General features: G+C 39.6%; 1 protein-coding gene across 1 annotated transcript in view; it reads left to right on the plus strand.

Annotated features, from left to right (window-relative positions):
• cdkal1 (CDK5 regulatory subunit associated protein 1-like 1) overlaps nucleotides 1–23,525 on the plus strand; it is a 287,467-nt gene that overhangs the window by 156,150 nt on the left and 107,792 nt on the right. Inside the window, exons 9-10 of the mRNA XM_049584408.1 lie at nucleotides 5,808–5,974; nucleotides 20,701–20,846. Of these exons, the coding sequence (XP_049440365.1) occupies nucleotides 5,808–5,974; nucleotides 20,701–20,846 (313 nt within the window). The remainder of the gene's footprint in view (nucleotides 1–5,807; nucleotides 5,975–20,700; nucleotides 20,847–23,525) is intronic.

Raw genomic sequence — 23,525 nt, forward strand, 5'->3', positions numbered from 1 at the left:
CACAGCTGTTTCCTTTTTTGCATGCTTGCCTTCTCTCTGTCTGCCCTACCTATCTATAGCCCCACCTCTTACAGCTCAAACCCGAAGCAACACTTATACTCATCTTTAATATCTCTCTGCCCTGCCCTCTTTCCATCCACTGTTCTGTTCACTCCTCCCTGTGCTGTGTTTGCACTGCTGTGTCAGAGTTCAGTGAATGTTAATTGCTTCTGGGGAAAGTGTCCTGCTCCCCACCCTTGTTTACAACTGCTCTGACATCAAACTACATCACAAGGTAACATGGAAAAAAAGGGTTTGGGTGAAGGGTTTGTGATATGAACACACACTGATCAAGGCAGAGTGGAAACTTGTCAATGTTATTTCAAGAGGTACAACCTTTCATTTTTCAGTTAGTAATACATTGCCAATGTTCGTATTAGATTTATACGTTGAAATTCTCCTTATGTCGTCTCGCTTTGACATCAGGGTCAGCTACAGTACTTCACCTCTCAAATTAGTACATGTTCAGTGTCTTGCTTGTTCAAGGATATTTCTGCAGGGCACATACTTGCAGTGGCCCTGAGGCTCAAAACACAGCATTTCAGAAAACACGGTGATATTTTAGAAAATACAACATAAGTCCTGAAAAAAAGAACGACATTCAGGGAAAAAAAGACCTCTCAGAAAACACATTTCACAAAACACAATTACATTTTAGTAAACAACACTTCACAAAACACATTTGTAAGAAAAGAAAAAAACATTTCAGAAAACACAATGACATTTCAGAAGATGCATTTGTGAAAACACATTTTAGAAAACTTCTGACACTTCTGAAACTTCTGAAAAGTCTGACAACATGACAGTTCCAAAAACATGTTAGAAAACACAAGAACCTTTTAGAAAACACAACATCTCACAAAACACATTTGTAAAAAACGACTTTTCCGAAAACACAATTACATTTTAGAAAACGACACTTCACAGAGCATATTTGTGAAAAAAAAACATTACAGAAAACTAGACATTGCAGACAACATGACAGTTCTGAAAACACGACATTTCAGAAAATATGACATTTAACAGCACATTTCGTAAAACACAATGACATTTCAGAAAACACATTTGTGAAAACACAACATTTCAGAAACTTGATGAGTCAGACAACATGGCAGTTCCGAAAACACGTGTCAGAAAATATGACATTTTGTAAACACATTTCACAAAACATATTTGTAAAAAAATGACATTTCAGAAAACATGATTACCTTTTAGTAAAAAAACATTTCAGAAAACACAAAGACATTTCTGAAAACGCATTTGTGAAAACACAACATTTCAGAAAGCACAATGAAATTTCAAAATACGCAACATTTCACCAAACATATTTGTAAAGACACGTCATTTCTGAAAACACATTTCAGAAAACAAAATTACATTTCAGAAAGCATGATATTGCAGGAAGCATATTTCTTAAACTCTTTTAAGAAAGCACAACATTTCACAAAACACAGTATTTCAGAAAATATGACATTTCAGAAAACAACATTTGACATCTGAAATGTCATTGGGTTTACTGAAATGTTTTGTTTTGACCCTCACAACCACTGTACATTCTCCATATTTACTCGACCACCTTGAATTTAAAATAAGAATCCACATTGAAAACATTTGGATCACATAATATGGTCTCAGCTTCACTGTTTGGCTTTCTGTCTTAGTAAAAATACCTTGGTTCTCACAGTTCTGTCAAGTTAAACCACAATTTAAAAAGCATTCTTTCTTCAAAATACTCCTGGTGATGATTCTTTTGTAGCAATCTTGACATGGCTGACACACAGACACATTCCGCACCATTGTGACCCCTCTCCCCACTGTGCATGCACCAAAACCAGAGGAAGCAGCTGTGCAGCGTGTATCAGAGCAGATAGAGAAGGGAGAGCAAGCTAACGTTTCCTGATGAAACGGCCACCTTCTCCCTATCTTTGGCCAACAATAACACCATTGGCACACCTAATACAAAAGGGACAGAGAAGCAGGCCAAAGGGGCAAATTACTGGGCAGGTTATTGAGTTTATCTGGAGATCTGTGTGTGTGACTGTGGCCTTGAGTAAACACCTGAGACTTTTCCAAAGCATCACCCTGTTCAAAACATAATTAACACGGGAATCATAAGATATATTTCACAGCATACAGTACACAAGCTGACTAGCCTGGCAGCATTATGCGCGTGGAATCACAGGAATGTTGTTTTGGAAGGAACCAGTTTAGCTCCTGGGCCAATTTAATGTAGGTCTGGCCCTGTATTAAGAGACTGCTTTGCCAATATTATTCTGGGACAGAGCTGTGACGGAGAAAATGATGCTGCTTGTATTGTGGGTGTAGGAATACATTCACTCCTGGGATGCAGATGATGCAGGCAGGGTTTAGACCTTGGCAGAAGAATTCGTGTAAGTCCGCCCAAACAAGCTGACATTAGCTGCCTTGGGAATTTGCTGTCACCACCCTCTCTCAGGCTAAAAAGATTTTTTTTTTTTTTTTTAAATTGTTTTAAATGTGACGCAGTAGCAAATCAGCCATGGTATTAATGTTCCTAAACAGAGACACTCTTTCATTACGAATCAGTGGCAGGTGATGATAACTTGTCTCTGCATAAAGCTTGACCTCCAGTGATGCTGTTAAGTGGCTGACAGTTGATGGGTAGCTCTCATCTCTGTAAAGGGAGACAACATTTAATAAATAACACCATTGCTGGGTTTTGGAGCAAGGTGAAATATGCTTTTAATTAATTGCATACAGAAGAGAATCTTCACTGTATTATTGTATACTGTGTGTTATCCCTTAGATCTGACCATGTGTGATTGATGGATGTTTGTGATGCTGCTTTTAAACGAGTCCAGAAATCATTAGTGCATCTTAATGTTAACGATGATGAGCTCTGGAAACTCTTTCACTCCGGACAATTATACTGTCATCATCTTTAATCTATCTGGCCTATGCATGTCTCTAAAAAACAGTTTTTTCTCTCTCTCTGTCTACCTCACACACAGACCCCCACACACACATGGATAAACACTCACACACAACTGTCCAATTAGCCAAACACCATCTTTACTCTCTGAATGACCACATGCATCTTTCTGTCTGTCTCTGCACAGTTAATGATAATGAAGGTTGTGTGGTTTCCTGTGCTCATGTGTGCGTCTGTGTGTGCACTAGAGCTCGTGCCCCGCAAGTGCAAATGTATTTTCGTGTGCCTGCATGATATGATATGTCGTAACACATAGCTTAAGCAGACACTCAACCATTTCCAGACCTGCAGCCAAATGACAGTTAGATCATTAAGCTCTAGCAGCAAGCGTTGCTCTAATTTAGCATGAAGCCGGTAGATCGTCCCCTCTTGCTGTATTTGACCTTCACACTCCTGGGATGTACGTTTAAAGGACGGGTATTTTTAATACTTGTCAGTGACTGTCATGAGCTGGGTTCTGCCAGAGCCTTGGAGCATTTAGGCAATGACAACAAGAGACTCCTAAAGGTAATGATATGATAATACTATCAACTATATAATAAAGAGACAAGCTGCTTTGATGGTGGGGGAGCGTTGTTGCTTGAGCTGACCAATGTGGTAAACGCACGATAAAATATCCTTTATTGATGACTCTATTCTCAGAGAAGAGACAGGGAATTACATCTAGATACAATCTGGATACAAGATGCATTTTAATGCAAGGTATAAAGGGGGTCAATATTGTAGGAGTTATGTGATTCTGTTTTCTTCCTTAAAATCCTCTTTAACACTGCCAGTCTCTGTATAAAGTTTTGAGATCAGCTGCAGTGCAGAGAGCACTGAGAAAGCCCAGCTAACTTTAAGCAAATAGTTTGCAAACATGAGTTCGACTTAGAAAACTATAGTGTCTAACCCTGTAAGTTTGACCATCAAAACAGAAGTCTGAATCAAATAGCTCCCCAGGTTTCAGTCAGCCTTTATATTCACTGCTCATGGTAGCGTTATGTTATGGTGAATCCCATTTATAGAGGTTAAAGGTGAGATTCTCTATAGTGTAATTATAGCTAAAGTTTGATTTAAGAAGCACCCTCTTGGCATGTGTAATAGTCACCTTAATAAGATGTGCCTGTCTGTGTGCATGTAGAAGGCTTTTTTTAAGTTCATGACACAGCCTGAAACGATATGATTGCTTGATGAAATATATCAGTTGAACTTTCATGGAGAGTTTGGTGCATGTGTGTGAGTGTGACTATAACTGGTCTGCACTACAAGGTTTTTGCAAGTGGTGCTGATTTCTATATAAGTCAAGCTTGTATTTCCTGCCAATGCTAGCTACTCAGTTGTGTTTCTTCAAAATGAATAACTAGTGCTGCTTGCTACCAGGAACATTGAATGCATCTGTATGTCCAGCTAGGGCCTGTGTCCACGCAGTGTTTTTTTTTTTTCTTCAGCAGAAAAGCAAAGGCAGGGCATTGGGTAGGGCTTCGTCCCAGGGCGTTTTTAAATGATGTACTATGCATGAGTATTCTATGACAGCAATATCTTGACACTAACATTAGGTAGCTAATGTAATGCCGCCTTAGCAGAGGGTTGACTACACAGTCAAAGCTTACAAAGCGAAAGGTGGTAAAAGCACAACGCTCACTAGCAACATCAGGGTCCACCGCCTGATCTGCTTCCCCAAAAAACGGGCTTTTCTGTCCTTGTTGTGACAGTCAACAGTAGTTAAAGAAGCGGCTGTGACGTCACTGGCACCCTTTTGAAAAGTTTAGAGAATTTTAACAAGAAGCACTTGGAGTAGCCACACAACAAAGGCTGAGTGCTCTGAAAAAAGACAGCGGCCATGGTACTTTTTCTTACATTCTCATAAGCCCCGTTTCCCCCGAGGAGCCCGGTATGGTACAGTTCAGTTCAGTATGCTGTTTTTCCATTTCCACTATGAAAAGTTGTGGATGGTACCAATGGAACTGTTCCTTACCGTCCCCATATTTGGTCGCCCCTCTGTTAGGGTACCTAGCTAGGAGGAAAAAAAAAAACAAATTTAACTCAGTGGGCCAACTGACGGCGAATTTAAAGGTGGAATGTTAACTTGTAATGTTACTCAATGCATCAGTTGACAACATGAATCCATCAGCACACCTTAAATTTCCACATGACAACTTCGACCATTCCTCTGATTTTTATTGTCTCTCTTGGTTGACATAGACTTTTAGTAATGAGTGGCTTTTCAAACGTTTATATATATCAATTTCGACCAGGTTATGTGAACTGCATATATTCTAATCCTCACTTGGAGAAAAAAAAGTGTTGTGGAGTCTTGCCTGAGAAGGAATGAATGCACAAACCCGTTATTTTTAAATATCCAATGGAGAGAGACTCTCACTGCAGTCTGTTCTAATTTGTTCTGAAAATGTTGGAGTGCAACCTCGTTCTGTGGACGAGGGCCTAGGTACCATGTCTGAAGAGTCGCTTTTGGTTCCAAATGTACCTTACAGGAAGCGTTTGTTGGAAACACTGCTATGCACTTTTTCCTCATTGAAACAATTGGAAAAAAAAAACTGGCGCTGAGAAAAACATGCTATGTAGACACAGGCCCTTAGGTAAGTCGTATTTCAGGATAGTATAACTATTGCCCCTTGATAGTATACTGGGTAATTTAATGTCAAAAAGCATACTGTATTAAAGACCTTAAAGAGGTTATTGGTAGCAACAGAGTGCTACCGATCATCAATCTGCAAAGTTTAAATTTTGGAAACAAAGGAAGAATCTCAATGAGTTACTAACCATGTTTAACCCTTGTCTTTGTGTCTCTTTCCAGAGGGAGTGTGTGAGCTCTGGTTGACCAGTGAAGACACAGGAGCATACGGTAGAGACATAGGGACAGACCTGCCCACACTACTGTGGAAATTGGTGGAAGAAATTCCTGAAGGAGCCATGCTGAGGCTGGGAATGACCAACCCACCATATATCCTGGAACACCTAGAGGTACGCACAGCACACAGTCACCCATTTCACCCAGAAGTACCATCAAAGCTTATAATACATACCTGATGAATAAAACTAAAATACTTTAGCACTCCAGAGTTTTGCTGTTCACCATTTTGTTTTCGTCCCCGTGGTCTCTTGTACTATCCCTTTCTGTGAACAAATAATATTGCTTTGCCTAGATTTAATAAACTAAATGCCTTTCTGTTTTGCTTACCAAGCAGTTTAGCTTCAGCGCTCATACTCCATTCATTAGTGCAGTTCATTCTATTCTCTCCCTAATGAGTCAATTAAGGACCATTGTGTCCTCTTTAGCAACCTCATTTTATCAGTCATTATTGTCTTCCCTAATGGAACAATGGACATTGTTATCCCTTCTCTCTCTCTCTCTCCTTCTCTTTCTACCCCTCTCTCTCTCTGTTTTTGCATGTCCGCCTCTGTCCGTCAGACATGCGTTTTCTATCATTTAAATTACTTTTTTTTATTATTAATTGTTTCTGGTAGTGTTAGTGTAACAACATATTATAACATGTTATCACCATTTTCCACCATAAATGGACAATAGGCATGTCCGGCCTGTGCTTTCAGGCAACAAAACAACTCAGTGAGAGGAAGGGAAAACTGAATGGCAGAGCGGATACAGAGGAGAAATCTATTGAAAAATTGGCGTTATTTTTCCAAATTATTTTAGGACTGTCCACTCTCTGCCTGGGCTCCCACAGTGCACTGAAAACAGGAGTCTTCATGTAATAAAACTGTTTTTCGGTTGCTGTAATGTGAAATCTCCACCTGGACGTTTATGCTCTGCCATTTCTCTTCTAATCATCACGCTGTAACCTGTGACAGGCTGTGACATGCAACCATTACTATCACACATTCACATTTATGTATGTTTTTGTCGAGCCGCGAGCGTCAGGAAGGTTTACATCACCAAAGGTTTATGACAAAATCACTTGATGACACCGACTTCCGTGTGTGCACGGCGAGACAGAAGAGAGAGAGACGCTGCACTGCTGAAGGAGGAGCCACTGACTGAGTTCCCTCTGAGCAGTAACTCGCTAGAAGAGTCTGAGAAGGCCGACGCTGTTCATAAAACAATCAGGATGCACAGGCCTAACAACGCTACATCTAATGCACACTACCAAAGCTGCTCCTCTTTTTAGAACCACCACAGAGTTGGTAATAATTTTGCTTTCAGCCATGCTTGTTGTTGCCATGGGTACTAGTATGATGTCAATATGCCAACATTAGTATCACGATATAAATGTTTTATATCATATTAAAAATTGTACCAGTATTATCATGAACGATATGGTATGGCACACCCCAGCACACAGTATCAGTTTTGTTTAGAATAAATATTTAAATTAACATCATATGCCCAAAATAGCCTGTGTGATTATCTGTACAGTGAAAAAAAAAAGTGTGTAGTTTCTCTTTAACTTTAGCCCAGTTTGTTTGACCCAGCAACAGCGGTGACACACTGAGCATGGTGCGTCTCAAAGTAAAGTTCAACCCTATTTATTCTCCGACACTTTTTTTTACTCTGCGTGTGTGTGTGTGTGTGTGTAAACTAAAATTGTTCATGCAGCTCAAAACTAGACTATTACTCTTTAAAATCCCCCCTAACGATGTTATCTAGGGATAGCCTCTCGCTCAGTGAGTAGAGTGTCTGCCCCTAAAGGCTGAGTCCTTTGCAGTGGCCTGTGTTTGACTCCAGCCTGCAGCCCTTTGCTGCGTGTCATCCCCATTCTCTCCCCCCATTCCTATCTCTCTTCAGCTGTTCTATAATAAAGGTGAAAAGCCCCCCCAAAAAAGATGTAGTGTACAGGTAGTGGGTTTTTTTTCTACTTTTTAGCTGCATCCACACTTTTATTTTGTTATGATATTTGGTATTCTGTATGGAAATCCACTGCAGAGTGGAGCTTTTGGTAAAAGAGACTTTCAGACTTGAATCTCTCGTGTGAAAAAGTCCAGCGTGGGTTGAATGTTTGTCAGTAGAGCTGCATCATATGTGTGTCCGCTCTATGAAAGGGGACATAAAAGTTGCTCTTATTTGTATTTTTCTGGTTTGGTGAAGTAGCAGAGTGGAACTGTAAACTCATGGCAAGGCCGAAAAGCCCAATTTGCTCACTTAAACCTCAGAGGATAAATGGAGGAGGACAACTACAAGAAAAGTGTACAGTTGAATAGGGACACTTTAAGTTTAAGTGTTGATGACATAAGTCAGTCTTTTTTTTTTTTTTTGTCTGTGTGGTTTATTTTATTTTATTTTGGTCTTTGGTCAACAGTCACTTTAAGGCATATACTATATATAATAGTTTCTCATCCCTGAGGACATGGAAGAGGGAAAGATGGAAATATTAATGGAGAGAGGGAGGACATAGAGGGCTAAAATAGGGTGATGGTAACCTAGAAAACTACAGTGAAACAAAACTTTTTATATAAAAAAAAAAAGAAAGCCAATGAAGTTCACAACAGATGTACTTTTGAATCAAACAATCAAGGAAGATTGGAGATCATAGATGAATGAAATGAGGGCAGAAATGAAAAAAAAAAATGGGGATGAAGGCCCGGGGATAGAGATGAGGGCTAAAAAGGAGAGGGAAAGTGCTGTGGGAAGCAGCAATGGAGATTGTAATTAACCAGGGGTTAATGGAGGTGGCTAATTGTCCCCCACATGTATAGGTAGGCTTTCTGCTTGGCTACATTACAATTAAAAAACCACCCTCCTAATGATAGGGAATAACAATTAACTGATAATTAGAAATATACTAGGACGACACACTGGCTTGGTCTGGGTGTGTGTGTGTGTACGTTAAGAATCATTTCATATGCTACCGGCCCTTTTATTGTTAACGTCCATGCATTGAATTGAATTATATCTTTTTAGCTTTAATTCCTCAGTCAATTAACCTACATAAGGAAAGATAAGAGTGCTCCTCTTTAACTTATCATTGTCTTTTGTTGCTCCTGTCCCCCATTTACCCTTTATCCTCTCCTCATGTTTCTTCTCTTCTCCCCTGCCAGTCCCTCTTCTCTCTCTCTCACACACACACACACACCTACACACTGTTTCTTCTTTCTAGTCCTACTTATAAACTTTCTATGCATTGTCGATGATTTTGAGCCCAATAGAGAAACTGGCCAGAAAAAAATATTCTTTTAGCTTGTTTGAAAGTTTCCCTCTTACTCTTACTTGAATCTCAGTTCTCGTTTCTTTCTCCTTAATCATGTTTTTTATTCCCTTTTCTCCTTGAGTTCTTTCTTTCCTTTAATACCTCATATTTGTCTTGTCGCTATTTTAACTTTTTCATCTTCCCCCACTTTTAAACTCTTGTTTTTCTCCACCTAATTACTCCTTCTTCACCTCATCTCCTGTCTCTTCTCCAATCTCTCTTATGATGGTGGCAATCACAGCAATAAGAACGGTGTGATGATGATTAAGGCCAAATCTCTGAAGTAGATTCATCCTCCATCTTAAGTAAAGGCCAAATTATATCCTGCTGTCTTTTTCGTCGAAGAACACCAGCCCTTATATAACAGCATCACACTGAATGGCTGTGATTGAAGCTGAAAAGGCCAAGTAACCTCTTCACTTCCTACTGAAAGATCACCCTCTCTCGCACTCACTCCCTCAGATCACCGCGTTTACACTGTCTCCCTCTGTCATACAGGAGCATGCACTTTTTTTCCCTATGTGCAGCCTGTTTTTTTCTGATACATGTAGGCAGCCTCATAGCTCCATTTGCTGATTGGTGCAGTTAAAGGCCCAATCGCCTCTCATGGGCCACTTGCCTCTGACATTTTAGTTGATTGCATTGTACTGCCAGTGGACATTTTTACCCGAGTAGTTGCAAGTAAAATGTCTCCAACAGAGTTACTCTTTTGTTTCCCACTTTTTTGACTCCCCCCCCCTCCCTCCTTTCAGACAGTATATGTTCAAACTATAGGGGCTTAAACCTTCTGGTCATTGGTGGGTTGATTGGTCTATATGCTCCTGACCAAAGTCTCATTGGTCGAGCAATCTCTGGTGCTACTTTCTTAAGGATGTGTGTACACCGCAGCTGAAAAATCCATGCATTTTTCTAAAAACACTCAACTCGGTGCATCAGAACATTTTGTGGGCATGGGACTTCATGGAGTGACAGCCTAGCAACAGAGCTCTGGTACCAGCCTTGAATTTCCCCCAATTCAAGGACTTATATTAATTCAAATCAGTACACATCTATTAAAAAATGAGTAGGGACAAGTCAAGGAAGGGTGGATACGTGTTATGACACAACGCTGAGCGAAAAATCAAGAGACAAGTTGAGGCCAGTGAAATTTCAATGGGACAAGATGGCCACAGAGAAACCAAAACTTGAACTTGAACTGAGATCTCTCTAATTTTCACATTTGTTTTTCAGGAGGACATTAAAAAAACAAATGGACATAGTCACAATGAAAATAAACCGTAAAATACAAGATGCAACAAGTCAGATTGAACGCTTTGTAGGCGCAGTGTTTTTTCAGCTGAGGTGCTTTAGTTGCATCTGGTTGCTGTATTATGGAATATCTGCAGAAGTAAAGTTGTCAGCAAGAGTAGTTGTGTTGGCTCTTGCTCTGGATGAAGGAAAGGCTGAAGTGACCAGGGAGAGAGGACCGACACTCTGGTGCCCCCATTGCAAGGAATTTTAAAAATTAAATAACGAACGACTGATTGGTTGAAAATTATTGTAGGTAAAATTTCAGTCAACCAAGACTTTCTTAGGTTGACTCTTAAACTCTTTTAAACACAGCATTTTTTATCCATCCATCCATCCATCCATCCATCCATCTGTCAATGAGTAGCTAAAAGCTGTTGTCAAAAGTGCAACAGTAGGTCATCTTATCATATAAGGTGTGTGTGTGTGTGTGTGTGTGTGTGTGTGTGTGTGTGTGTGTGTGTGTGTGGGCGCGTGTGCGTGCGCGTGCGCGTGCAGACCTTGTGTGTCTGATTGAATCTAGCATGCTAGCAGACTCCGTAAATGAGGTGTGAAAGTAGCCTCCTCGTACGTAGTAATCAGTCAGGCTGAGATGAATGAAATAGCAGTTGTCCATTAACCATCCTCCACAGAGCTCATTTCAGTTTGACTAGAGATACATCAGATATGCCGTTCACATGCGTTCCACAGTTAGTTCTGTGAAGTAGAGGTGACACTGTACTGCTGCAAGCAAAGAGTGATTTGACGTAATATTTTGCTCAGCTTTATTAATTCAAAATGCTTAATTCCAAAATAGGATTTTGTATCATAAAATGTTTTTTCTGTGTTTTGGTCTTGTGACTATTTGTCTTTAAAATGCATCTATGAAAAGTAATATTAATAAGAGCGTGTCAGATTTATTGTTTTATTAGTGTCAGATGTTGCGTTTATGATCATTTAGACAAACAAGTGAACATTTCCTGACTGTGTGACATGGGACTGAGCAGAATATGTTATTAATTTTACATTTCCTTTAGTTGTTTTTTTTTACTTTTAATTTCATTTTTTCATTTAGCTATTTACTTTCCAGAGACAGTGACAGATGTATGTAACTGTTCATAGTTCGATGGAGCTGCACCAGCCTTTGGGAAGGTTGACAAACTACCAAATACCCGTAACGAAGTGAAAACTCCATCCTCTGAGACGCCTGATATTTTTCACACCCAGGACACAAGCATTCACACACATGAACACACACACACACACACACACACACACAAACAAACACACTCTTCTCACCTTCACACTCAGATGTGCACACAAGCACAGCTGCATGGGCACTCACTTAGACACACCCTCTCAGACCATTTTCATTTTAATGAAGCCTTTGGGAGCCTCTTCACATTAGAGGCCTAATGTAGCATTGTGTGAGGGACCCGACACCAAATGAATGCTCACAGTAAAGCTATTCTGATGTCCCTCTGAATTATGAGTCCCAACTTACTGCAGTGAATTACATTTCTTGAATTATTGCGGTGAATTATTGGTTTTGAAAGATGGAGATTTAAATGTCGGCTGTCTGTTTAAAAACATCTTTATTGGGCCCTTTGTTGTGGCTTTAGCTATTTTTTGTTTTTTGAGGGGGGAAAATTGCCAAGACAGCATGGTGATAATGGAGTAAAATGAATTACCTACAGTGTGTTAATATAATCCACAGCTGCAGCAAGCGGCCTCAGATCCAGATTGGAGTAATTTAATATTAAGTATCTGTAAATACTGAGTCCCGATCTGATACTTCCAAGTCCTTCCACTTCCAAATCCTTACTTTCAAGCTGTTCCATAATGGGTTTTTTTGGTTGTTGTTTATTTCTTTATTTGTTTTGTACAAATTACAAATTAAAAGTACAAAATAACAAACAATTTATTGCAAATTAAAAGTATAAAATAACAAACCCTCTCATAATCTTTTTGGACTTGTTCTTGAGGGAATTTCTCTCTCCCTTTAGGAGAGTATTCTTCAGTGTTTGTTGCTTCGTGTGAAGGACCTGTATTCCACCTGTATTCCAGTGTTTATTTTCATTGTCTTCACATCTTTTGCAAGGATTGGGCCACATTAATAAATTACTCCTTTTGCTTGTGGGGCTTTTGTTGTACTTGCAGCGGCATGGTGAGTGTGGTTGTCGTTGGTTCTACAGTGCTATCTGTCTCTCTTCCGCCTGCGGTAAAACACCATGCGCCATAGATGACAGCAAAATGCCGAAGACTCTCACACTGAGCTTAAAAGAAACAAGTGCTTATAACTTTGGTAAATAGCATAAATAAACAGTCTCTTACTGCTTTTTCTTGTCATTTATGGTGTGCGGTGTTTTGCTGCAGGCGAGAGCTCAGGGAGACGGACAGAGGAGAGTTGGAGACGGCTGCAAGAAAAAGAAAAACCATGTGACAGCTGACTTTAAACAAAGAATTGGATCGGGCGCTATAGTTCAATATAGGTGGCACCAATTTAGGAATGCTTTCATCAACCCAGATAATGGTCTCTGAGATCGTATCGGGACATCCCTCGTTTCATTGTATTTTTGGTTGGTTTGTTTACTGTTAAAGTCACTGAAAACAAACTTTGGCACAATCATTGTAATGACAAAGCAATATGGAAAATACCACAATGCTCCTTGGTATAGTATTGTCATTTTTTTCTCACTCACAACAGTCAGACGATACACACAGCACAATACAGTGTGACATTCAAATGCAGCACATGCACTTAATTTCCCCTTTACTGTGCAATACATAGAATCCATCGGCACTGTGTGAGGTACTGCAGCCGCGGTATACCCTCCAGGGAAAATCAAGTGCAGCCTGAAGTGTTTGAGATGTTTAATACCACTGGGAGCTCAGTTTCTCTATCTGCTGCTGAACACAGTTCCCACCGACTGTGTGTTTGTGTGTGTGCCAGTGAACACACACAGGGACCTGACTTATTATCCTGGGAACGGCTTGTAGAATCGTTTTCTCTGAAGACTCCCCTGGGTGAGCCCTGCTAATACTCTTGTTATGTGTGGGTTTGTGTATATGTCTGTCAGTGTATGTGAATGCAGTTAGGTGCTACTTCTTCTGGGTTTGCCTCAGATCGTTCACTTGAACCAGACTGTCACCCTGTCTGTCTGCTTGTTGGCACTCTGGGGACACCAGCCGTGTATGTGTGTCATCATTCCATATGATACATATGGATGTTATTAAGTATGCTCCACACACTAATAGTGACAGTGTACTACTTTAGCAGTCCTTTTTGTCTTGCTGTGAGTAGCTCCTCCACATCAAGGTTGTTCTTGCGTTCTGAGACAATAATGCTCATTAATGCCAAACATAAAGTGTAGGACTGCAGGCAATTTTAAGCACACTTTAACATTTTAGTGTTTCACACACTCAGAACATACATAAAAACAAGTGCAAGGCAGGCTGCTGCCTTGCACTTGTTGTTGAGTGTTTGTCAAGAGGTGTTTTTGTCCTGAGTCTTATTCATCATTCATGTTATGAAAGATGTTTTGTACAAGTCTTAAAAGTATTTTTGATGATTCTCAAGTTCCATATTTTGCATTCCTTTCACTCTGGTTTCTTCCAGTTTCTATACTACCAGTCAAACCGTTCCTTGATGTCTGAACCAACAGTTATTACCTGTATATTGCCAAATAAAGACATTTCAATTGCAGGGAAAATACATTCATTAATGTTGGAATTTATAGTGTGTTCAGGTTATTTATTACTAAATATACACATTTCTGGAACACTTGGAATCCCTGAGATGTTTTGATGGCAGTAATATAAGAGGCTCAGACAGACTAAGGATGCTTTCAGACCTAGAGTTGCCTTGCTTTGGTCCAAATCAGGGACTAGTTTTGATACAAAGTTGTGAAATTGCCTAGTGTTGGTTCATGTTCTCAAGGCAGCATTTACAAGCGGACCAGATCAAATGCTTATGTGAAAAAGCTGCTCTTGATTGGTCAGAATTTCCATGTGGGAATAATGCAAGAAGTAAACAGAACGTTGAAGAAGAGTACACTTGCAAGATAAATGCGACACATTCTAATGTCACAGTGGAGGGACAATTAGTTTGTTTGTAACCAGACCGAGACCACCTCTTCAAGAAGGTCTCGGTCTGGTTGTTTTGGTGCACACCTGAGTGCACTTGCTGTGTTCACACCTGCCCAAACAGACTGCACTTCGCGGGCAAACAAACTTGAGTTAGATCGAACCAAACCAAACAGGGCAGATGTGAAAGCACTTTAAGTTACGTAGAGCTGATCCTCCTTGGCCTGTTTTCCAGCTTTCTCAACCAAGAGATAATAGAAGCTTTTACACAGAAACCTACGAAACACACACAGCCAGACACGTCCAAACAATTACAGATGACATGTAGTTTCTCCTCTGTACGTGTCTGTTTGGATCAGAATGTGTGGGGGCAGATTAACAGGATAAACTCGAAGTGGATGAGCCTTGCTCAGTAACTTACATGCAGTTATAAGCAACACAAAAAGAGACGACTGGATCCAAACAAATCAGCAGTCATCTCTCGATCAGTTCATGCAACCTCTTCAGGGAGAGTTGATCTGAAACTTTTTTTTTTAATCCACATTATTCCACCTACAACATGAACACACAGAGACGCCATGTTTTCTGCTGTGAAACAAAATAGGAGGAGGAAGGGAATGATGAACAGGAAAGGAATGAAACAGCAGATAGGAACGAAAATATACAGAATATTCAAAGGGAATATAAGGGGGTGTGAAAGGGTGTTATTCCTCATCGAGGCTGCTTGGAGCCAAACCACCTTTTATCCGCTCTCTTTCTCTTTTTTTCCCATGTAAGTTCTTTTCAGTCTTATCTGATTTGAGGGGGTAGATATTGGATCCTTTGAGCTAAGCCAGTTAAGATACGTCCTTTCTGGTTTATATGTTTATCTGAGCTGATCAACGAAAGATGAAAGGATTGTGTGTCTGTTTGTGTGAATATGAGAGATAGGCATAGAGAGCTAGAAACTATATTATACTAACACTAGAGTATCAAGATGGATAAAAAAAACAATGCAAAAAAAGACCACTTGCACTGACTCCTGATTGATTTGTTTAAGATTGTTGAAATCTGCTTTAAGCGAGATGGTTCATCCACAGAGGAGCAGAGACATTAAAGCAGCACTTTAATTTTTGCCACCGGGCACTGCTGCGCGATATCTTCATCGCAGCATCGTTTTCACTTCAGACTTACTAAACTGTCTGTCAGCAGCAGTCAAACATCGAAAAGGCCTCAACTCCACAGGGATCGGTAACAAGGGAGATTGATATCAGTGTACTGTATAATCATTGAAGAATGGGACGCTCTCTGTCATACAGACGCACTCGCATGATAAATGGCTTGTGTGAATGAAAAGTCCTCCCCTCTTAGATTAATCCCAAGTTGCCATCAGCGGTGCCCTGCTACTCAAACTAGCATGCCATCTGTTGAGACACCATTTACCCTCGCAACACACATGCATGTACACAAGCACACTGACACACACAGTCTGTGGGCTTTGCTGCAGTCCATAGGGAGTTATCGTTGTCAGTGACTCTAATGAGACTGGATCAGCATACTACTGCACACAACACTAAACACTGTACCATGATACATACTAAAAGGCAAGTCTGGACAAAGTTACTTTACTTTACTTATTTCATCACAAGAAAACTCAATGTGCTTTGCATCAGAATGCAAACTACAACTAGAAAAGTGCACTCAGTAGAGCGCACATAGCTGCAAGGTGGCCAATTCTTTCATATCCAGCAGATACATTTCAGGAGCTTCCAGAAGCGGGAAAAAAAAAGAAAAAGTGCCTTGTCCATTTTTTTGAAGGGGCAGCAACGTTACTGGACTTAGAGTGGTATTCATTTTGCCTGTAGGCTTAGGCACTACAAAGTAGGAATTAACAACAAAAAACACAGTAAAATAGACAAAAAAAATCCTATTTAACCCTGTAAAGCCCAAATATAGAAAAAAATGAGCCCAATGGATTTCTCCCTCATGGCACCCTACAGTCAAGAAGGGGCATAGATAACAAAAACAGGGGCTAGTTCATCTCTTGACTAACTTTAGTGTATTATAACATATCAGGTATAAAATTAATCTGCAGTTGGTTTGGTTCACAATAAGCTCAACCTTTTAACAGATGTCTGTTTTTAGCCACAACGAAGGCCAAAATGCTGCCTGCATCGGACTAGGCTAGGCTTGGTCCTGATAGCAGTGCCCATTTCTAGAAAACATGTAGCCAGCAGGTGGTTGAAAGGAGTGAGGAGTCATCAGTTAATGAGTGTATTAAACAGTCAATAAAACAGGCTTTTAGGCAATTATGAATCACTGCAACCATGAGAGGTCATTGAGCATACAATCATAAATGTGCACACAAAATATTAAACTGATTGGTCTTGTAGTATTCAAGATTAGCTGAGGACAGATGGATAAACACAAACAAACACACACACACACGACCAAATGCATAATCCCCTCCAGGAGCAGCATGTACAGACAACCAGACTCACATATACAGTGAGAAATCATAATACTGAGAAAAGTTTTCAACTGTGTTGGTGAACAGTTTATAAAGAGACTACTTAATTTAAAAGGTCCTGAGTGTAGCGATATCTCATGTACCTATTGTAACCTGCACATAATAATCATCAAACAGACCTTGCTGATAGAAATGTATAATAAGAATGTGAACCAGGTCTATTCTATGTGCAAGGATAAAATATCAGTTAGAATTCTGATTTTAGGGCTTATGGCACAATGTACCAAAGGTAAAAAGGTTATGCTTCAAATAAGTTTTGAAAAGGCACATACAGAGAAAAAGTTCAAGTAGTTATATTGCTAAATCACTCAGACCATCTGAAGTACACTTCCCTAAAGTAGCACAATAGATATTTTGTAATAGTGTGTTTTTTACAGTTTTTATTATCAGTTATTTGATGAAGTACAGATTGAGGCTTAGGGTTGCACAGTTATTCAAAATGTTATTGAAAGTTCAGTGTTGCTAAGTGCATTGTCTAAATCCCAGGAGCTGCAATTTTTAATCAAATAAAATGTTTTACAACATTACAAATGAAGTGATGTGGTGCTACAGAGATGCCTTGGCCTACAAGTCATATTCCAGATATAAATGAACATGCTTGTTTGGCACAGACCCCATCAGAAATCACATCTTCATCATTTTTACATTTATTTCTTTCAATAATGAATTACAAAAATTACCTTTTCCACTGAAAATGTGACTCATATCACAATTGCAATATTTGTTAAAATAATCGCAGTAGGATTTTGCATATCTTGCAGCCTTATTTTAGATGGCATAATGTATACTTTGGATATTTTAGTACCTCCCTGACTGTAGTACAAGTCCGTGGTTGTGAAGGCTTCACATCAGCATTTTAAAGCACATTCAATGAGGTATCCATACAGAAAAAAGTGGAGTGTAATAGTCAGAGGAGTAACTTGTAAGAACTTAGAAATAACACAGAGGCACCTAATCACTTTACCATTCTTTTACTTTTTTCAAAGCATTTCAAAACATGCATAAACGCATGTTCCTTTACATGTTTTTCTTTCACTCACTCACTCATTCACTCTGACACACATACACACACATGCAGCAATCTGATTTCTGTCACCAATCAAGCTCCATTTTCCAACCAAATTAATTCTTTCTAATTTGGAGCTTCCAGTGGTCAACCCCCTGTGGTGCGCTGCAACTGAGCTTTGTCTGCATGTGTGTGTATGTGTGTGTACACGCACACATATGCTTTTGTGTCTGTGTATGAAGTAGGGAACGTTCTACAATAGATCTTAATTGACAAGACGGACTGCAATCAGCATATTCTTGTAGGAAATCATTAAATCATTTCTTCCTCCCCTCTCTTTTTCTTTCTTCTTCTTGTGGTGATTAGCATGGTAATGATAGCATCCTGATTATGTCCATCAGAAAAAAAGTCTGACATCTGTGATCTCTCCAGTTCTTTCAGTGGGGAAATGAAAGTAAGAATAAAAGAAAAACCAAATGAAAAACCTTGCAACTTTCCCAATTATTTTGATGTGTTAAAAAACACAGAATGTCACTCTTGCGGTTGTTCATGGTGACTGTGTGAGAGCAGACACAAAAACACGACTCAGAATCCTTGTTGATGCCAGATCTAGTTTTTATCATCCTTTTTAATCCAGCTGGAGGCATCTACCTTAACTAAATGGTATACATCTTTGATTAAATTAAAATGACAAACTTTCTTTGTGCGTATTTTTCTGTAATCACATGGAAATGGAGGAAATGAAGCTTTTGAGTGTTTGTACCTTCACATTATAACCTCATCTCAAAACACATCTCCTGCAATGCGCTGAACATCACAGTCTGATGAGTGTCTAATTGTGGCCTTTTCCTTAAAGTCAATTTGTCCATTATGAAAGATTTGCTTTTTTTTAAACACTGGAGTAGTTTACTTGAAACCTGCTTTCTACATCCTGTATTACCGAAGCTGCAGGTATTATGGCGAGCACGTTCTGTACTCCAGGCATTTGTGTAACTCTTTTAGTGAAAACAGAAAGGTACCTAGTGGCCAAAAAATGTTCATTATAGACTTCATGTTTATTTCTTTTTCCATCTCACTATTTTGATCTGAGATGTGGACCTCTTCACTTTAGTAAAAAGCTCTTGACTTTTCAGACATAAAGAACCCCGACTGGCGCAGCCTTGACTCCTTGGACTTTGGATCCAGTGTGTGTGCGATGAATTCTCGGAAATACCTTCCTTTTATTTTCCCAATGTAAGAGACATAGAAAATAAGAAAAAGAAGCGGTGTATCGTAGAAGGTCTGGAGTGAAAAGAGTGCCGAAAGAGGCAGGAATGTTAATGGAACTTTCATTTATTCAAAGCTAGCGGCTATCATTCACCAGAGCCATCAGTGAGATTTTGCCTCTTCGCTCTGTTTGAATTGACTACACCTTAAAGTCACACAAAAATACTCACTATATTTCTAACCTCAGATTCACATCTCACATGGCCAATGGACTCCACTTGTGCTTTTGTCCTAGGTGTTGTCCGCCATCATTAGTACACTAGTTACTAATTAATGATCGTGTCAATCAATAGATAACTCCATTATAAACACATATTACATTAGTCAGGGCTCCAGACTAACTCTTTCAGGCAGGACACAATGTCAAGCTCAGCTCACATCCCAGCTACATCAGCTGATCTCAAGAAGCCCAATCAGCTGATGGAGCAGCTGATTGATGGAAGGGAGTCAGCTGATAGATCACGTGATTCCTTTCCTATGCAACCAGTTGATGAATCTCATTCAGGGTGCCCTATTTAAACTGCGCTGGCCTGACTACAATTACTGCTTCCTCTGCAAGCCACTTTGCAACCTGTCTCCACCCCAACTCCTCCTTTTCTTGCGTCTGACTTATCAATATCATTTCTGTTTGTCAGTGATGCTGCTCTTTTCTGTTCCTTGGGGGTCTTTGCTGCTGCCTTAGGTTTTCCATGTAGGCGCATGGAAGGGCATAGAAGTGTGCTCTCACTGCCTTAGGCTTTCCACGTGGGCACGTGGAAGGGCAGAGAGGCCCCAGAACAGAGCCAAATATAATACTGCAGTGGAGATAAAGTTTTCTTTGACAAAAGTGGTCCTTACTGAATTATAAGTTGGTACTTTGGCTGTGATGCAGCCACCTGTATTTGTCTGCAGTCAGTCACCACTCTCTTGTTTCACTCAATGTCCCGCCCACATCACTATCTGGTTGGTTAGATGTCACAAGTAATAGCCTATTAACACTGAAGGCTGCCATGCCAGAGACGGGCCAAGAGCCCATAGCAGCTGCTCCAGTGAGGCAGCAGATGTTACTAAAGCTGCAATAAACATCACAATCTCTCGTACTCAAAGTTGCAAAAGTTTCCGCTAATACTTCTACTGATACAGAAACAGTAGTTACTGGATGTAACCTCAGTCGTATGAGTGGCCTACAGGAAATTTGATTTGTGTAGAAAACTTAAATCCAGGAAAGTGTCTTTTTCTCTAAGGTATCACCCATTTTGAGCAAACAACAGCAGTTCAGATTGACATATGTGACATGCAGACTAATACTTTGTAGTGATTTCACTCCTGTTGCCTTTACTCTCCATATCTATGAAAAATCTAACCCTTTTTTCCTGTTTTGTCTCATCTCCCCATCTCTCTTCTTTTTCTTCATCTCCTCTCTGTGTCTCATTAGGAGATGGCTAAGATATTGAATCATCCACGAGTCTATGCCTTCCTCCATGTCCCTGTGCAGTCGGCCTCAGACAGCGTCCTGATGGACATGAAGAGAGAGTATTGCATCGATGACTTCAAAAAAGTGGTGGACTTCCTCAAAGAGAGGTAAGACAGGATATGGACTCCTCATGGACTCACCCTGCTGCAGCGTGTCCTGATGACACTGGCCACAAACATTTATACACAACTCCCTTCAACTCCCAAGTGCTGCATGCTCTTCTCCCACTTCTTTAATTTAGCATAGCTGTGTGAATAACCTTTAAAAATGACACGTTAATAGGCCCATGGTGTCTGTGTTTGTGTGTGCACGCATATATTGTCTGTGTGACTCTACATCTCTGGGCTTCCCCTTCATAAGGACACATAATCAAAGTTTATCTGGAGAACGTCTCTTTCTCTCTGGCGACCACTGATCTCTTTTAATCTCTCCCTTTGTCTCTCTCTGGTTCACTTTAAGGACTCATATGGGTGAGCCTAATATGAGTGAATATTATTTTGGGTTGTACATGCATGTTTGTGGTTATGCAAATTTTATATGTGTCTTATCCATTTATCAAGACTTCCCTTTGTTTCTTATATTGCCACTGCCATCTGGGATATCTGGGAACTAAACAGAACATGATGAACGATATTAACTTAATTAGCCAGATTAAATTACTGCTTCAGATGATGCGTATGTCTGTAGAAATATTAGTATAATTATTGTTGCTGTGTATCTCATATATAGCAAATGCAGGCTTCTTAAAAGTTATGAAAAGAAGTTTTCTTTCTAGCTCCACAGAAATACAAGTGTTTGAATGATGGCAGTGATATGTTATTTTCTAAACCTTTCTTTTGCTGCAGTCCTTCCTTCTTTCTGTCAGTTCCCATTCATCCCAACATCACAAGGTTACACATTGAAATGATAATAGACAAATGAAAGGAGACCTGACTGCAGCGCTGTTTTGAATGTTGGAGCACTGATTCCTAACACACTTTATGTTCAGATTTTTTTATGTCTCTCTAAAATATACACACTGACCCACACACGCATCTTAACATGTGCATTCCTGATATGGATTAAATATACAGCAACCTCCATCTTAAAAATTCCAGAATTATGAAATGCTTGTATTTGACCTCTGACACAGATCAGAAGATAAGAAACAATGCAAACTCAATCTTTTATCGTGTGAAAGATAATCTGTTATGGAATTTGAGGATGATTAATTATGGCAGTCAAGGTCAGGGGTGGTGAATAAATATAAAATTGATGCTACAATAATACGCTATGAAGGGATTCATATTGAAATGAGTTTGGGTCTGTCTTGAATCTCGAGGTATTATTGTGTGATTTAGATGAAAGATCTTTAAGTCTGCAATGGTATATATAAGCATGTTATTGCTGTGGCCAGATGATGACCTCTTATTTTTATAAGTAAGTCTTTTTCCTGGAATTAAATGACATAGTGCATGTTTTGAGATTAGTACTGTATAAGGTATTTGTGCTCCATTTGATTATAGATGTCAGAGATTTACAGAAAAAGACAGTGAGTACTTGTTTTTGCAACTAAGTCAAGTCACAGGACGGACATGGGTTTTATTCCCATCGATATCCAGATAATCATGAGAGTAAACCTTATTCAGCACATCAGAGCACTTTTTTTCTCTTGCATTACGTTGGACTGGTTCCCATCTGTAAATCTTAGATATCAACATCTATACTTTCACATACATGTCTTTAATGTTGCAGATTACAGTGATTTTGTTAACATAGAGTTTGCTCTAAGCGGATGAGATCCATGAACTGCAGCAATCAATAGATTTCATGTAGCTGTTTCATGTAGGTCAACAGTCAAGCCATAGGCTTAAAAAATAAAATGTAAATCAAGATTTTATTCAGGTCAGTGTACAGCGTTCTACGTGTACTGCTTTGTGACTACAGTTGTGTGTGTGGTATTTGTGCATCGGTCACTGTGTGAGTCAGTATGTCTCTTTAGATCACTGTAACACACTTTCTGTCTCTCTCTCCCATCACTTCTCCGTCCACACACACTTCTCCCATCCATCCTGCCGCACCTCCTCTTTATTTCCCCTCCGGCGTTGTGGAGAAACCCAGCCAGCTTGAACACAAGCCGTTAGTTTGAAATACAGCTCCGTATTTGTTAGTCTGCATTTTCTGTCAGCCTCTTATTTGGTTGTTGGCTTAGAAGTGCCACTTATTTAATTGTTAAACATCACAAAAATTACCCTGCACACTTAACTCCTGTTATTATCTACCCTGGTCGTGAGCTCATATTTGGATTAGCAACAGTGTTTCTCAAAAAATAATACTCCCTCATCCAGAAACACTTTGGCTTCCTGTTCTTGAAAGTTTTTTTTTTTGTTTGTTTGTTTGTTTGTTTTTCAGTTTGTGTTGTGTTACTTCTGGCTTCAGCATCTGTTATGATAAGCAAGTTGATTTGTTTTGGAAGAGCAGAAGCATCTTTTTGTTTTGTCTGATACTGAAGTTGTGCTGTAAAATTGTTTAGCTGAAATCATGCAAAACTTAGAGGGACAAAGTGGTCCAGTTGTTTATGGCAGCATCATGTGGAAATGATGAATACATATAGCATGCTAAAGAGTATTATCATCCTATTTTCTCTTTGGATTTTATATACAGAGGTTTTTGTTTCTCACAGACTTCTGCTTTTAGTATGCTGGCACTTGTTTTTCCCCTCTCTCCATCTGTCATCTTTTACTAGTCTGTTTTTCATTTTCAGGTCTTTGTCTTCCGTGTGTATGTGTGTGCGACTGTGGGTGACA

Source organism: Epinephelus fuscoguttatus, linkage group LG8 (genome assembly GCF_011397635.1).
Source record: "Epinephelus fuscoguttatus linkage group LG8, E.fuscoguttatus.final_Chr_v1".
Taxonomy (NCBI): Eukaryota; Metazoa; Chordata; class Actinopteri; order Perciformes; family Serranidae; genus Epinephelus; species Epinephelus fuscoguttatus.